The 17,855-nt window shown below is 40.7% G+C and overlaps 1 protein-coding gene across 6 annotated transcripts in view; it reads left to right on the top strand.

Moving 5' to 3' along the window:
• MITF (melanocyte inducing transcription factor) overlaps window positions 1–17,855 on the top strand; it is a 103,421-nt gene that overhangs the window by 67,338 nt on the left and 18,228 nt on the right. For 4 of the 6 annotated variants that reach the window (XM_051788902.1, XM_051788903.1, XM_051788907.1 and 1 more), the window contains exons 3-4: window positions 16,332–16,559; window positions 17,685–17,768. In XM_051788902.1, the coding sequence (XP_051644862.1) occupies window positions 16,332–16,559; window positions 17,685–17,768 (312 nt within the window). The remainder of the gene's footprint in view (window positions 1–16,331; window positions 16,560–17,684; window positions 17,769–17,855) is intronic. The other 2 variants (XM_051788905.1, XM_051788906.1) reach the window with 1 other exon arrangement.

Genomic DNA, 17,855 nt, shown 5'->3' with positions numbered 1-17,855 from the left:
TTAACACATCATATTCTTATCTTAATGTACTGGAACAATATTTATTATGGACCTACTTCTTATTTATTTATTATGGACAATATTTATTAGTGTCCTAGACTTGTTGGATATCAATAATTGAAGTTCCAGCTAGTTGTTTGAAAATTCTTGTTTAACTTATATAATCCAAACAGATTGTTCTCCTGTTGATCACCAGCAGCATGACATAAAGCATTTCAGTGTCAACATTACAGTAATTAAACAGGTACATGAAGTGCTGGGAAGCACTGATAACTCCTCCAGGTTGTGTCATTCCGGGTGCTGCACTTCCTTGATCTCTCAGCAGATGGCAATACAGATTCCAAGAGTCTGTGGATTCCCTGGGAAAGCTCTCAGCTGCCCGGGAATTCGTCTTTCTTGACTATTTCTTTAACTGATGAAGGCTAAAACTCGTCTGTGAAAAACTGTTTTGACACATTATTCTAAACGTGTTGTTTGCTTGTGTTATTGTATCATATTTTCATCAGTTAATGTCCTAGAGGTGCCTTTAAATTAATAACCAAGTAAAATGCTGTATGTGATAGTTATTGCATGCAAAAACCAAATATTGCTAGAAAGTCTATGCCAGGCAGGCTGCCTCTTCTAAACAAACCTGCTGCTGCTGTACAAGTAATAAACTTGTTCAGCAAGTAAGACTTCAGCAATAAAACTGGAGCATGTTTTCCATTGAACGTTCCAGATCCTCAAAGCTATGTCAGACACAACAGTTATGTGTTAAATTCTACTCCTCTTCTGCTTTGTGCTAAAAATCCTGATTTTTGTAGAAAATAGCAGCTAGTGAAAGAAAAATCACTTGGGGTAGTATATGATGCCATTGTGGAAAAACAAGTAGTAAATATTACTGTATTTCTAAATTAATGTGGCTTACAGAGTGCAGAAGCCATTAGCTGCTTTCAGGCAACCCACCTACTTGAATCCCTGGCTTCTGATGGCAGCATTTTTGTCTCTGACTTGGCTGGAATCTGTGTCGTGTCTCCAAGTGAACACACTGACATCAGCACGAGCGTGTCTTGCGTGCTCAAAGAAACCAAAGTTTCAAAGAGCTGGGTTTTTTTTTTTTCTTGGAACAATGTGCTCCTTGTATCTATCTCTCACTCCTCTCCTTTTGAACATGGAGAGTGGCAGATCCACTCACCAGGAAGCGTCACAGGCCACGCGAGTGCTGCGGATGCTGGAAGTACATCAGAGCTGGGAGCTGCTGCTGCTCAGCTTGGACACCCAGCAGCAGTTGGGCATCTTTAATAAATCCAGGCCTAAGGGTTCATTGCTGCAAGCTCCAGCAAATCCTTAGAGCAAGCTTTAGAGTATTTTTCCCTCCCCATCCAGCGCTGACTTTTCTTTTTTTGTTTCCTGGTTATAATGAGAGGCCTTGCCAGAAAACTGCTCTATTAAAATAAGCTGGTAATGGATTGAAAGGGAAATTATTCTGACCTCGGATCAAAAATAATTCATTAATTTGGGAGGAAATTTGTATGTGGAGAAAGGTGAATCTGAGCTTGTATTTCAGGCTGCCTTCCTTAAATTCTGCTACCAAGAAATTGCTGGTTGAAACCATCAAAATTGAGTTTGCGGGTATAGTGGTTGGCTGTGAATTAAAACTTCCTGTTCTTTCAGAGCAAAATATAAACTGGCAACTAATGGATATTCTCTTCTTAAAAAATAGTCTCTTACTTGAAGACATTTGAAGACTGAGGTGTAGAGAACAGTCTGTCTTGGCTCTCCCAGGTCTTTATAAAGGTCCTGCCAAGGACCCGCAGGCAACACACTAAACTTTGTCTTTGAGACAACTGCTTGTAGCTACCTAAGACTGTGACTTCTCTGCTTGTGTTTTTTTTTAGGTGTGTGGGATTTTTTCTGTTTCTTCTGGGTTTCAGGAGACCTGTCTAGAGGGGGTGATGTTCTCAGGAAAAACATATTCCAGTTTACCCATATCAGCCATCCAGAGAGCTGCTGCCCTTAACCAGCATGGCTGTCCTGATAGCAGCTGAGTGATAAACCTGCTTTTGGCAAGACAGCTTGTTTTTACTGGGGGACAAGGGCTGCTTTTAGTGCTGCTGCAGCCTCATGTGAAGTTGGGCTGTTCTGTTGAAGCAGTGTTAGCATTTCAGGAACTGCTTAAAGTTAATTCCTACTTTATTATAAAAGTGCTTTAAAGTTAGTTCTTGTCTTGTTAAGCTGAAAATTCTGAGAAGTGAGACTTCTGTTTGAAATACTGTGGCAGTCATCTATATTATCATAACTTACTAATTGAAAAGTCGTCCTTTGAGCTGTCTACAAGTATTTTACCATAGTATTAATTTGACTGTTTGACAATTCTGCTTCCTGACTCCCACCAAAACCATACTCTGCTGAAATACCTGTCTCAAAGAAACAGTTTGTATTGGGAGGGAGTAAAATGACCTTGAATGAGTCAGCACTTGTGTGTAGCAGTCGTAAGCTTTCCGTTCTCATTGCTCTCTAAAAGGAAATGATTTCTGGACCACAGGCACCATTCATTGCAGGGCAGTTAATGGACTCCATTCACATGAAAGTTCATATATTCCTTAAGGGTTCAGCCCTGTATGGTTTGCTGTGTAAAAAGAAAAATAGCATTCAATCATGCTACTGTGGCTTATCAAAAGAGTTTATCCTTTTCATACATTGGCTTTTTGAGGGAAGAAAAGTGGCGCCTTCTGCTCTGGAGAGCTGCTTATGCAGTAAGTGGTCGCTCGTGTGAAGTGCTGCTTTCTCTGTGGGTCGCTGTTTAGAATGGCCTGTAAGAAATGAGGAAAAAGCTTCCAGCCAGGGCTTCTGCCTGTTTGCAGGATTATCCTTAGAAAACACTTCTCTCTGAACTTTCACCTTCCCCAAGAAAACATATTAATTCCATTTATCTACTTCGGGTAAAGGCTGCAAGGACTGAGTTGTGTCTCGATGGCTCTGCGTGATCTGAGCACAAAGTGTGTGGATGCTCTGCTTTGGATGTGGAGTGAGGAATGTGCTGACTGCTACTGGACCCAGGGAATAATGACAGATAGCTATTAGAGGAACATAGTTAATTCAACTTTGCGTTTTCTTCTCTGGTAGCTGCAGTTGCAGAAAACGTGCCTCAGTAAAAAAAATAAAAGCTATTGCTGCCAGGTGTACATAAGGAATAGGCCAACTGTGGGGTAAACCAGAAGCAGCTTTGGCTGTTAGTCATGGAATCCTAGAATGATTTGGGTTGGAAGGGACCTTAAACATCACCTAGTCAACTCCCCTGCTATGGAAAGGTGACTGGTTTTTTAAAATCAACTTTGTGTTTTTGATTGCCTGGGTTGGTGTAGCCTTGCAAGCAGCTGTACCTGTGTCACTGAGGGCTGAGAGCAGTGAGCTGATGTGGCAGGGCAAGAACAAGCAGCTGGACACCAGCACTGGCACCTTCTTGGACCAGCTCTGCCTTTACGGTGGAGCAGCTATGTAATTTTGCAGTAAATTCCCAGTTGCCCCCACGTATCACATATAGCTTATTTTTGCCCAGTGCTGTTGATGAGTACTAATTAGATTCTTATCAGGGAAAATTAAATGAGGAGACCTTGTGTTATTCAGCCTCCACTGGGAGTTCAGTTTGTGAGAGCAGACTAGAGCTGGTCTGACACCAATGGCTTGAAATGCATTATAGTGTTCTGAACTATGCTCCTATGGGGTCCCACATCTCACACCACGTTGTTGGCTATGGCTACTGACATCTCCCCTGGCTCCTAGCAGATGTTAAAATACCCTAAGCTTTTACTTTTCATCTGTTCAAACTTAATTTGAAATAAATTATGTTCGGTGTGAGCTTATTTGCATTTTTTAAGATCTCTAAAAATATTTCATCCTGTTAGTAAGGTAGTAATATGCTAAAATGGATTTATACTTGAGGTTTAAAAAAGGGTGAGGAAGGTCGGGAAGTCTGAGTTAGGATCTAGTTAATCCACATCTAATCTCTAATTACGTCTCTAACTCTAGCATCTGGCTGCCTTGAATTATGTTATGTTCCCATACTATTTTTTGGGTAGCTAAAACCTTGTGTATGTCATCAATCAGTGATGAGAGGTATTTTGTAAAATACATGTCATGATGTTTGTATTTTTTCAGTGCTAAAAGGATATGCATTTTTTTTACATAAATAAATATGTGAAATCTTTAGTGAAAGATACTTTGCCTATTTCCCCTTGTGAACATAGTTCTGTTCTTGCAACAGCACTTGAAGGGTTACATTAGTGCGGGTCAAGTGCGGTTTAAAATAGGATTCTTCTGAGACCAAGCCTGGGGGCCCTGAATTTCTTTCTCAAAAGACATTTTGATCTTCTGACAAAACTATTACTTCTGAATTTCTTGATGATTCATATTTGCAACTAACCTTTGGAGAACTGGAACAATAACACACACTCTTCTTTGTGTTTTGTGAATGTGCCTCTCCTGGTGAGTCGACCGCTTGTGCTTTTTTGAAGTTCAGATGAAACCATTGAAAAGAGTTTTTTGTAAGATGTTTGGAAAGGTGAAATTTGCCTGATGTCATGAAATAAAATGTGATTCCAATCCTGCAGAAAAAACCCTAACCCTAGCCTTGGTAGGACTTCATGCAGGAGGACTTCAAGCCTGTAGTCCCTTGCAAGCTGGAGGGTTTATATTTGCTCATGTGCTGCAAGTGCTGCTGTGAGAGGTTTGTGTATATGCTGGAAGAAAATCATGGCAGAATTTTAGACTATCTCTTTATATAACCTATTTTCACAGTCTTTAAGTTTTTGTGATAAGGAACATGCTTGTGGAATACCTGTTGAAGTAATGAACCTGAGTGCAGTTTTTTATTACAACTGCAATATAAACAGGGCTCCTGACAGCTGACTTGGGTTTTGTCCAAGATTTCATTGCTTCAGTTGATTGTCCTGCCAGTGCCCCATCCTCTGGCCTGATCAAGGGTCATTTATGTAGACAGGAGCTTCTCATTTCACAGTGCAACTAATTATTTGCTTGCTGTATGTGAAATAACACGAGGAGAAGGGTTTTCAACAGCTCATCTTGGGAAGACATGGAGGAGCAGGTGTGGAGAAGGTTGCAAAATTGGCCGAGTGGCTGGATGTTGTTTTTGTAAGTATAAAATAGATGATGATGCTATGTCTCTATGCATGTAAGGCCTGAGATCTTAAAGGGCTGAAGTATTGGCATCCTTGTTTAATAAGTGAGCCAGTGCTAGTCTTACTTTTTGCTGGGAACCAAATGATAGCTACTGTCTGGCAGTTGTAGGAATAAGATCGTGGGGTGTAGAGCTGAGCTTGTGCAGCCTAATGGCTATTTGCCTTAAATATGTCTTCCTGTTATAGGATTATGGTGACATGTCTTTAACTAAAAATTAACTAAACCACTTTAATTGTGATTTCTGGATTTAAAATTAGAGTGGAATAAACATACTTATTTTTACTGTTGCCGCATTTCATCCCTTGTGGCTATTATGATGTCTGCTGGGGCACCTATTTTGTGAGTGAGATGTCAGAAAAGAAAGAATGCGATGTTGCTTAATGGAAGTGTTGGACATTAGCACTCTACTCCCTAGGAAGAGCCAGCATCATTCAAAGTAACCCTGACAGTGTTGGCTTTCAGTGTTGATGCTCTGTGGCACCACTTTGGCCCCTGGGTAAATTCTCCTCTAGCACAATGCCTTGCTGCCCTGCACAAGGAGTGACCCACCTTTGTGGCCTGCCAAAGTCCTCAAAAAAATTCCAATTCTGGTATTTAGCAGAGTGCTTCAGATGAGAGCCAGTTGAGTTTCCATGAAGGTGACTTGGATTATCTTACCTTAGCGAACATGATGATCAAACACTCTGAGGTACCGAAACTGTTTTATTATAACTCAGTAGGTTTTAGTACAGTCATAAATAACAGCACAGCTCGTTGAACGGAAGGATAAAAATCAAGGAGTTCAGTGGTAAGCCAGCTTGCATTTCCTTCACTTAAGTGAAGTCAGCGATTTATTATTATTTTAGGCTGTGTCTAATGATCATATTAGTGATGTGAATAAAATGGATGTATCTGGAGTGCTTTATTCTTGTGCTTATCCGAGCCTTCCATATTGGGGCTGACATGAGACGACATCATCAGCTGTAGGCAAAGTGGTATAGAGCCCAACTAAGTCGTTCTAATTCTTTATTAACTATGACATGTAGAAGCTCAGGGCATGTTAACAGTGTAAAACTGGTTTGAATTAACACAGTCTTCATTCTCTTGCTTAACTTCTTCTGGTGGCGCTGTGTGTTTGTTGTAAAGCAAATCCCCTCCAAACAGGCTCGTTCCAGAACAAGTGTCCTTTGTGCTGTAGCCAGTGTGTTGACAAGTGGTTTGTTAAAATAAATGATCCTTTCAAAATTATTTTCACTCTTATTTTTTGATGTATCTTTGGAAGTTTTGGTAGGCAGACTTTCCAGTAGATGCTGAAAGCTTTTCCAGCATGCACTGGTTGAGTTTGGTGTACTTATGTTTTCACATTTGGGTCATGATTAGTGGCAAGTTCTTGATATGTGCTGTGTAAGTGACCCTGAGAGCTGCCAACCCCACAGGTCCCATGTAATTATGTGAACCATGAATGTAGCAGTCTCTCACCTGGATCTTCTCTAGACAAGTATGCCACAAGTGTAGGTATCTTTGGAGAAGTATGCCGTAAGATATAGAGGTTGGACTAGATGACCTTTAAAGGGCCCTTCAACCCAAACTATTCCATGATGTCCTTCTGCATTTGAGTTTATAAAGTAGGTTTTATTTTAAAAAGAGAAGGATACAACTGTCTGTGTGGCTTTTGGGTGTTTGATATACTTTGATCTGGTGCCATCTTTACATCTCTCTCCCTCTCCTGCATTTCAGTGCTGAATGCTGAAGTTTTGTAAATAAATAGTTCAGTAGCCCACAGGCGATATTCTGAATACCAGTTCGTTCTCACAAGATAACGTTGTGGATTGGAAAGACTTGTAAATCAAACTCCTTCTTGCTTAACCCCAAAGTGCCAACAATTACATTCCTCAACACTAGAAGTTATCTTGGCCAAAATCTGTCCATATGCTATAAATTTGAGCAACCCTTCACAAACCTCAAAGTGACAAATGAGACCAGGGTTCAGGCTATGAGGTTTTAAAATTTATGAAAGTAAAAGGTTGGGTGTTTTTCCTACTCTTACACTTTTTATTTACAGTTTGGGCAAAATAACCTGTTTTAACTTGATTTTCACCTGGGAAAAGTCGGTGTTGTATGACATCTTAAGAGAAGTTGATGCAGAGGCAAAGTAGATTTACTACATTAAAATCTGCTTTCGGCATGGAAACTTGAAGCTACTTGAATTTTATTTATTGAAGTCTGGACAAGCAAACAACCTGTCCCATTCTACATGTGGGTAACTCCGCATCCCTAGGAAGCTGAGAATAAGGAATTTTATTTTGAAGTCAGTGTGTGCTGTCTCTCCTACTGTTTTAAGCTTAGCTCTGGTTACTTTTAACCCAGCATCTTGTATAAAACTGATTTCTGTTTTCTCCTTTGTTTGTTTTCTGTGGAAGATGCCATTGTTTTTACCCAATCCCATTTGTGCTCTTCACATTTGATGAGTGATGATGAGCAACCTGAGAAAAAACAGATGTGGAGAAGGACACCTCTTCTCACCTGTGGAAACTGCATCCTCAGGGCATTGCAGAGGATTTTGTGTAGCAAAGTCCGTGCTGTCTTGGTTTTGGGCTCCAGAAATATACCCAGGATCTCCAATCCTGTGCATGTGTGATGGTTGATATGATTTAAGCAGTAGTCTGACCTGTCAAGGCCCTTCTGGAGAGAAGGGTGGGTATTCTGTGCCTCTTCCCTGCCATGGGAAATGCAGTGAAGTTTAAACCACTGTTTTTTTCAGCCATCTTGCAGTGCACCAGGGACCTGAAAGTTAGTTACTGTGTCGTTTGGGTCTAGCAGGGGTTACTGCAAGGCTGGAACAGTGGCTGGGTCAGTAACCCCTGTGAAATGTCACTGACAGTCCTGCTCAGGCTCTACGTACGTGACCGCCGGTCAGAGCTGGCACTGGCTCATGCCGTGCTTGGCAACCTCAGGAGGAAGATAAAGTTGGACAAATACTTTTACCCCTCTAATGTCACTCTTTCAAGTCGACAGTAAACTGTGTTGGAGTGGTCTGGTGAATCTTGTGTTGCTGTTGCTTGGGCTGTAAAATAGGCTTTGCAAGGGGAAGGTGGGAGCACAGGTGGCTTCAGACCGTCTGCCTGAACTGGTTTGGGGCTTTCAGGCAGTTGAAGTATCTGCAGTCCCGTGACTCTGCTCCCTCCCGAGTTCACATCTCTAAGCCAAGTCTTGCAAGAGATTTTGGAAGCGGCTTTATGTCTATCTTTGACAGTTCCTGTGAGGAGGAGTCATTTGTGTCCTACTTTGAGCGATCTCAAACCATCTAGTGCCGATGAAAGTGCTGCCCAGCTTCCTTCTGAGAGAGCAGGATAGCAGAAGTGGATGTAAATATTTGGTGCTTGAATTAAGCTTTTCACCGTGGCAATACAATATTTCAAACTTGCCTGTCAGATGCAGTTGTGTGGCTGATGTTGTTGCCTGTTAAGTCATAAAATACTTACGCTCAGAAGCACCTGGGGTAGGTGAAATCATTGCAAAAGATTTGTGTCATTTTATGGAGTTGATTCCTTGTCTGTCCTAAAATGCTGGAGTGCTTTTTGGTATCAGTAACTGTATAAAATAAAAAATTATGGCATGTGTGTTGGGAAGTCAACAGCTAAAATGCTGGTTTCCTAACCAAAAAAAAAAAAAAAAGGCAGGACTTCAAAGGACCTAATCCTTCTGAAAGGCAGACTTGTGGAATGGCAGCTAAGCATGCCACTAACCTGCAAATTACATCAGTTTCTATCTCCTTAAGCAAATTTGGCTAACCTCTCTTTAATTTCTTTAGATACTGTTGTCATGTGCTTCTATAGCTAAAGCACAGTTTTTAAATACTAATCCATGAATACTTTGTACTTGTTTGCTTCATGTCTTTCCCTTGGACAAACAGTCACGTTACACAGAGGAATTTGATGATGGACTAAGCAACCCCTCGTTGTGTAAATGATGTTCATTCTGTACAATGTGCCATTTCTTTTTTCTTAACTTTGTGCTTGCAGATGACTGTTGGATCCACTTACTTAGAGTGCAATTGTGATGCCAGATCTTAAATAACTTTCTCGTATCTGATTTTCTTTTCAAGTTCAGAGGGTTTTTGGGTGAATTAGATAACCAGGGAGTTTTGTTGTGCTAACTGATGTAGTTTCCTTGTGTTTGCCATGTCCCTAAGTAAAATGATAGAATCAGTTCATCCTGCTTGACATTCCCCAGTGAATACAAGTTACTCTTCACCTTTTTCTTGCTCTTGGGCTTTCTGGTCAGTGTTGTTCTGGCCATGTTTTCTGGGTAATGGGCTACAAGAAAGTGGAGCAAATATGCTCTAGTAAAGTTGGGGGTAAGGGGAGAATGGCAGCTGGAGAAGTTACTGAATAGGTTTATCTATTACTAAATTCACAGTGACCCTATGGGAAACGATCTATCACAGCCCAATCAGCTTAATTTTGGTGACGTTACAAGTGAGGTGGCTGCTTCCTCTTTGAGGACTGGAAAAGTTTCAGAAAGCAACAGGACTGAACTTCTCACGCGAAGCCACTTCAGACCACTGACGTCTTTAGGGGGAAAAATGTGATGCTGTTGTTTAATGTTTGAATGCAGCATGTGAGAAAATGTCATTGAGAATGAGTTAAACCATTGTCTGACTGGTTATTTGGATTGCTCCAAGTTGGGTGGTAGGAGGGTACTTCCTGGCATTGCAGTGAAACCCATGATCAATATTTAATGAAGTTAATTGAAGGGATTTTATGGTCTTTAGGATTTTCAGACTTAGTGGACCAACCTCTGGTGAATATGACTTGCAGAATCTTGAATCTGGATTGGAAAATTTTAGGGTAATAAATCACTCTAAGTGGCACTAATTGATTATCTTTCTCATAATGTCATTCTCCTCAATTTTTTTCCCCTAGCCTCAAAGGACAGACACCTATTTATACAACTTCCTGTTTTTATTCAAAATCTTAGAAGGCAACTTGTTGCTGCTACTGTTTTTATTCTTGAAAGTAGGTTAAAACAACTTTAAAAAGGAACTTTGAAGCCCAAGACTGGTTTGTTGAACGGGCTTTCTGCTGCAGTGAACCCAACTGAAGCCTGTAGCCCTTGCAGAACACTTCAGTGGATGTGGTTTCATATAGTTTTTCTTTGGGTGCCATTAATTGTTAAATGACACAGAATTTTAACCTTTCTTAAAAATCCCACGACATTTAGCTGTCTAAGCAACAAGAAGTTCTATTGAACCAAAAAAACTGACAAAAAAGTATTTTATTTGTAATTGTAAACTCGAAGTCCTAAGGCAATTTACTTAAAACAAATGGTCTTTTTAATTAAAGAAAAAAAAAGTGGGAGTTGGGGTGGGGAGAAGAGTCGTCTTCCCCCTTGGTTTGCTGTCCCCTGACATGTTCCTGTGCCCAAGCCTATCTCTGCTTAAATGAAGCATTGAGTGCTTTGGCTTTACTGTCACAGGAAGTTTCAGTGATGTTTTTGGTGAGAAGAATCTCCTTCTGTGTGGTTTTGGAAGTGGGAATATGCTCCATCCCAGCTTGTGGGGGCCAGAGCAGCGGGACAGCCTGGAGCTGCTGGCATCGTGGTGGCCTTTGTTCACTTGTGTTGCACCAGCAGGGGATGAGGCATCTTCAGCTTTGCTTTGAAAGCAGCAGCACTGGGAGATGTGACAAGTAAGACACTGATTTTAAGTAGTAACTGAGTGGTAAAGCCAATATTCGGTGTTTCACCTTGAAGAAATACTCTTAACACAAGATAGACTGTATTTGTCCTTGCTTCCAGAAGTTACCCATTGCAAAGAAATCAAACCTGTGCAAGGACAAATTCGTGAGTATGTCAGTAACACACACCAACTTAGCCTAGTTACTTTCATCCACATGTACCAGTGGCTCAAAGCTTGATCCTACAGCAACTAATCAACTTCCAACTATGGTTGAACTTGATGATCTTAAAGGTCTTCTCCTACCTAAATATTTCTATGATTCTGTGACCTTGAAGTTTTCTTAGAGTATGATTGGCAGTAATGCCACAGTTAAAGACCTTTGTTCTGGTGTAATTCCCCATTGTTTTTATCATTAACCATTTAATTTCTGGATTACATTGTGCAAATTGTATTTGCAAAGGTGTTTAGGCTTCCCTGGCCTGGGCCTGCCCAAGAGTGAACTCTTAGGTGCCCCTACAAAAAGGGTTTGGTCTGTGCATAGCTGCTGGGAGTGGTGGTGCATTGCTCTGCTGCTACATAGCACTGTTCTAAGTTCTTGCCATTATCAGCAAGTTGTTAGTAAATTAAGCCTGAGTGATTCCCAGCAAGACTTGACCAGAGGAGCAAGTATCAGCAGTATTGTTTCAGTTGTTTGTGTTGGCTTAGTGCAGAGGAACTACTTGAGCTTTGTGCTTAAGCACACAGCTATGCTTTGTGTTTAAATTCCTGAGCCCCCCATCACCCTAATGGGAAACTTAGTTTGGGAAATTCAAGGAAGTGTGTGGGTCTACTCAGAGGTTCTGTCACTGATGTGTAATATAATAAGGATTTTGAAGAATGTAGTCTGAAGTGCACCTAAAATTCCCACTGATGTGGTGTGTATGCTTAAAACTAGTCAAAGCTATTGATTAAATGTTTGCTTGATTGACACTAGACACAAGGGCAGGGAAAATCTGTCTATTACTGTAATAAACAGCTTATTACTGTTGTTTCTGTGATGTGGAAGAAAATAGGCAGCTACTCAGGAGCCGGTTTTCCTCTGCTCAGATACCTGAACTGGTTGTATGCCTGGAATTAGCAGTCAGATTTCAAGATTAGTGAAGGTATGATAAAGCCTTTCCCCTGCTTGAGATAATGTGGTTCTCCAGGACAGTACAAAGTGTGAGGGGTGAGTGCTGAGTAATCAGCATGGCTCCATCCAAAACTTTTCCAGCCCAGCTCAGCCTTGTAGGGCCTAAGTGGGTAACACAGGGGTGCGGTCAAGTTGATTTCTTTATCCTGCCTTTCTCAGTGCTTCACCTGAAGGAAGTACATCCTCCTGAGTGTCAGCAGGGCAAGAGCAGATGGAGCTTGAATTGCTGACCAATGAGACTGGTGGTGCAGGAGTATTTAGTGCTGTGGCAGTTCTAAGTGTGCATAGAGCCAGGTTATGGAAATACTAGAGATGCTGCTGAGCTGACATTGCAGGCAGTTCTGGGATGAAACCAGTTTTGGGGCTCTACTTCTAAGGCAGTGTTATTCTGTATTACCCATGTAGGCAGAACCCTGATAACCAAGCAAATTGAAAATGCATCTGAGTGCAAATTGAATGTACAACTGCTTTCTGGGTCCTTCTCTGCTGAATCCAGGCTGTGGGCTGCCACTTGGCCATCCTTGAGCTACAGTTCCTTATAGCCAAATTCTTGTGTTACTATAGTGTGATAAATTTAGCTTGTTTTGCCTCGGCTCATCTCTGAAGTTCTGCACATGATATTACATTACTTCTTGCTTGTCAATACCAAAATGCCCAAAAAAACGTGTTCTACTCAGTTTAGTAATGTTGCAGCAAAGCTTTGGTTGAGATTCCTGGAGATAGACAGTTAGAGAACCAGAGGACTTGGTTTCAAGTTGCTTTATTTTTTCTTTCATGTCCTCATTCAGTCACGTTTCTTAGGAAGTGTATCCAAACCAATAATTTGCCATCTTTCACTTTGTGTCTCATGAATTTGGAAGAACAACAAGAACTATTCTTCACCCAAAAGGCTGGAAGGGGCTGAGGACCAAAATTAGATCTTAAGTCAAAGCTTTTATTCACGGTTTCAAGTTCAGGGTAGCGTAGGGTTATTTTGCAGCTCTTTGCTTGTGAGATATTTTGTCAAAAAGGAAGAACTACTTTATGGGTTATCTACAGGCTGGCTGTGACTGGTGCATCTTGGAGTGTGTGTCCAAGTGGTCACATTTGGTCTGCCTTTGATGTAGAGACTGTAGAAAAGGATGCTTTAGGCCAAAGACAGGGCTAGTCTCAACAAACAGCACAGAGTTCATAAAGGCAATTCCCACCAGATTTCCGCAGTGGAGCTCCTAAGGCAGCTCAAGAAAGCAGCCAGTGACACAACAGAGAATCAAACTCAAGTCTCTCAGATGCCTTTTGTGTCGCCTGTTGGGCCTCGTGTTTGGCCAGAGTGAGGGTTGTTGAAATTGGTACTTTTGTCCAAGGAGGAACATGTGTAAAGCTGCTTCAGTCCTGTAGGAACTCCTGTCCTTGTTGAAGGGTGGGTATTGTTATATCACATTCTCCTCCATTTGGAGATTGATTGTATGTTCTTGTATTTAAATGTGAAAGTATGTTTGACCAGCTGTGGATTAAAAGAAAGTGTTCAGTCCCTGAATATCTTTGCATCATTTTGGAGCAAGTTAATGACAGAAGAAGACAGCTCCCTGAGTTCTCTGGTTCACTACTGGACTTGTGTGAGATTGTGACACATGAACTCACAATATTTTTTCTCTTGCCTTTCCTGGCAGCATAGCCCTTTAAAAAAACCTGTAAATTAGTAATTGAGTAACAAAATACTCAAAATATTCTAATGTAGACTAATACAACAAAATCACAGGGAGAGTAAGTTCTTATGAAATAAGTTTGTGTTTTAGCAAAAAAAAAAATCTTGTGTCAGGCAGTGCGTGTCAAAACTTGACACGTAGTGGAGTCAGTTCAGTGTGTTAGTATATGATATAAATAATTTAGTGTTTGATGATGTGAAGCTGAGATGTGGATCGTGGAATTTTGCTTGTCTCTCTCCTGGGAGCGTGGAGGGTGGGTAAGAGTTGGGTGCAGAGAGGAGGCACTTCGCTCCATCCTGGGATGGAGAACAGCAGTTGTGTCTGATGATTGTGGAGGAAAAGGAATGTGCAGATTCTGTCAGATGAGTAGGGCTTGTTTTTAGATGTCTTAACCAAAGATAAGTGTTACGAAAATAACTCATTTACTGATAATTTTATCTACTTTGAAGTTGAAAATTTGGTGAAAAATAGACTTATCTGGGTAGTGTAGCTCTTAGCACTGGTGATAGAAAAATTGATAATGCAGTTTGAGACTGTCAAAGTACTGTACTTATCACAGCAGGCTTTGGTATTGTGTTGTCTTGTGAGGTAGTGCAACAAAGCAGATTAAACTCTCTAGAAAAGCCATCCTAATGTGCGGAGACTTTGGAAAATATTGCCAGTTGAGTGGTTTTTATGTCTGTGCTTGAGTACAGACTTCTGCCAAGGAGTTGGATAGAAGAAAAAGGTAAGTCCTCGAATGTGTAGGGTCTGTGCCCACCTGCATTTGGAACATGCTTTAGCCCACGAACTTGAAGACTTCTCGCAGCTCTAGATTGAGACAGAATTAATGGCTTTAAAGCACCAGGGAGGCTGAGGATGGGGTAGAGCTTTTTCAAGTGCTTCATGTTCTGCTGCAGGTCCTGGGTGGATCAGTGACTGAGCCTGGAAGCTGAGGATAGGACTGTGTAGCCCGTGGGTTTATCCAGTGCTCTCCACTAATGCACTAATGCACTCCAGGGGATGTGCATTAGGCTCGTAGGGCATTTGTTCAGTTATTTCTTACTCTGTCCTTAAAAACTTTTAACCTTACTGCTAAAGAAAACTGCCATTGTCTGTTAGTACGACTGGAACGAAAGCTGAATAGCGAATTAGCCTTGAGCAGACTGTCAATCTGACTTTGATAGCCCATCACTTAAAAGGTCCTTTTATGTTTATGAAAAAGCATGACATCAAAGCCAGGGGAAAAAAAAAATACCAATCGTTAGGGCTTAACTTAAACTTGCATAACTTCCATGAAGAGCCCTTGTGTGAACTGTTTGTTTCTCCACTTGCATGGCTAATTAGAGTAGGTTACTATAAGTCTGAGCAGTGGCCATCAAGTTTCTTCTGCTGTTCTGGGGTAGCTTGTTTATGGTGCTTCCATATGTGGATCCCTCAAACTGGAGTGGCAATAGAGCAAAGGATACTGTAGTCGCTTCTCTTGCAACCTCTAAGTAGCATGCTGGAAATGCTTGAATATAATCATTATCAGGTGAGTTGTTGTTGCAGACTTATTTTAAAACCTGTTGCTAAGAAGGTGTGTACAGGATGCAGGAAACCCTTTTCCTCTGGTGTCTTGGATGCTTTATTTAATTTCTTTCACAGCAGTGTACGTGGTCACTTGTAACAGCAAAAGTCACTTTAATGAAACTATTTTAAAACAAAATAACTTCTCAGAGTATTACTATATTTCAGTTAGTTTTCTATCTTCTGGTGAAAATGCAAATGACCAGAGAAAGGCGACAAAGAGTTTCCAGGATATGGTGGAAATTTTTCATGGAAAAAAAAGAATTGCCTTTCTTCTCTTGCTTATTTAGAGTGCGCACCAGTAGTTTGGTGTGAGGTTTTTCATATTTTGAATATAAAAAAATTCTAACTACTGAAAAGCTTATCTTAAATATAAAAATAGCTGTTGCTGAGGACAGTGATTGATCTGGACTGAAACACTTCTTTTCTTGCATCTTATTTGCATGATGTGTTTATAAACAGGCTGCCTTATTTGTATATGATTTAGGCCATATATCTGAGATATAAATAATCTGTAGGCAGAAAAATGGTGTCTTCCTGTTTTTCTAGTTTAATCAATATATTAATTTAAAAAAAACCCTAACAACCAAAACCTAAAAAAAAAAAACCAACAACAAACCTTTTGACCTCTCTTGGATCAAGGACAGCAATCCATAGGACTTGGTTTTCATTTGTAGCTATTAACAAGTAAAATGAGTCCTGCGGTACAACACATTTCTCCATATTTTAGTGAAAACTGAGTGTTGCACAGCTGAAAGTCTGAATGCAGAACTGTCTGTTCTGGACTGTCTGTATCAACTGGAAACCTGAGCATTGGGCTTAAGTGAGAAATCTCATGTTGTAGAAGAATAACTGGAGCTTCTTAGTTTACTGATAATAATTCAGTTGTTGAAACACCGGGTCATAAACTGATTTTTTGCCACCAGATGCAAGTTAGTGACATACTGTGGCCTTCTGTGGAGCTGTGCAGGTTTGTACTTTGTGAAATGCTTAGCTGGTACTTATGTCAGAAATGCACAGCTCAAATCCATAGCACCTGTGATGACGTTGTTAAACAATAACACCCTCTTTTATTAATTGTGTCGCACAGGTGCAGACTCACCTTGAGAATCCAACCAAGTACCACATTCAGCAGGCCCAGCGGCAGCAGGTAAAGCAGTACCTCTCTACCACTCTAGCAAATAAACATGCCAACCAAGCCCTGAGCTTGCCATGTCCAAACCAGCCCGGGGATCATGTCATGCCGCCTGGAACTGGAAGCAGCGCTCCCAACAGCCCGATGGCAATGCTCACCCTCAACTCCAACTGTGAGAAAGAGGTAATATGCTCTCCCTATTCACATTCTTCAGTAAAACAGAATTGCAATCTGCTTTAAGTTGTTTTAAACCGTTTTTGCTCATTGTTAAGATGTTGTGTTTATCTTTTCCGAACGTCATTGTGAAAATGTAACTGCTGCCTCTGTGTCTGCCTGATTAGTAGATAGGTGCATAGAACGTTTTGGCAAAACAACTGTATCCCTCAAACTTCCTCCTTTTTGAACTGTATTAGCTAGTTGATACTTATTAAAACTACTTTTCTTTTCCCCCACCCTGTTGCTTGATGCAACAGTGAATAATTGACCTTTGGAGAACACAAAGCAGCTTTGTAAGCTGTAGCTTTCTGGAATAATGTTATTTATGGCTCATTCTTGTAGAAAGAGCAAAGAACATAGCAAAAATAACTGGAAAAAAACACAAAGCTTTTTTGAGATATTTTAGGTGTTTTTACAGTAAAATTTGTGCAAGTCTCCTGTGTAACTGGAAGGCCAGATTATCCCAACAAATATACCCTAAAATGTTACTGGTTGCTGTTTCAGTGCTGCAAATATAAGACTTCATTAACCTATGCCTAGAAGTCCTTTGCAACCTTGTCTTAATCTTTACTGGTATAAACTTAATTAGATGTTACATGTGTGCTCAGGCACCAAAGGAAGATGACTGGGAAGATACTAACAAGTATAAGAGTCATGTCAATGTTTTGTAAAATGAACAATTGGAGACAATGTAGAGCTGCTTATGTCCTCTCATCCTCAAGCCTTTGTGCCAGATTTTTACTACAGATTCGGTCTGTGAGGAGAATACTACACATCTTTGAGAAACAGTTGTTACAGAACATATTTTGCACATGCAAGAGTAGTACTTGTGCTCCATAGTTTCAAAAGAAATGAAAATCAAATATTTCCATCCTATTGTCCCAGTGGCACCCAAATATTTTTTTCTTCAAGGTATTTACAGCTTCACTTTGCTGTGTCATCAGGAACATGTGTGCATGACACTATTTCAATCGTGCTCTTTTTGGGACTGAGACTGTGCCATGAACTCAGATCCATGCTTTGCTTTTTCTTCCTCTTTTTTTTTTTCTTTTTCTTTTCTTTTTTTTTTTTTTTTCCTTTTTATTTCTGCAGGGATTTTATAAATTTGAAGAGCAAAGCAGGGTTGAGAGTGAGTGCCCGGCTCTGAATACACACTCACGAGCATCATGCATGCAGGTACTGGATGACACAGGAGGTGGAGCACAGGTCCCCTTTCTAATGAGCATGTTTCTTTGATGTTGTGTTGACAAATAAACTTGCCCT

Source organism: Manacus candei, unplaced genomic scaffold (assembly GCF_025592945.1).
Source record: "Manacus candei isolate 608988 ecotype Guabito, Panama unplaced genomic scaffold, ASM2559294v1 h1tg000025l, whole genome shotgun sequence".
NCBI lineage: Eukaryota > Metazoa > Chordata > Aves > Passeriformes > Pipridae > Manacus > Manacus candei.
The sequence above is the reverse complement of the archived record's forward strand: the minus strand, read 5'-3'. Positions and strand labels throughout refer to the sequence as shown.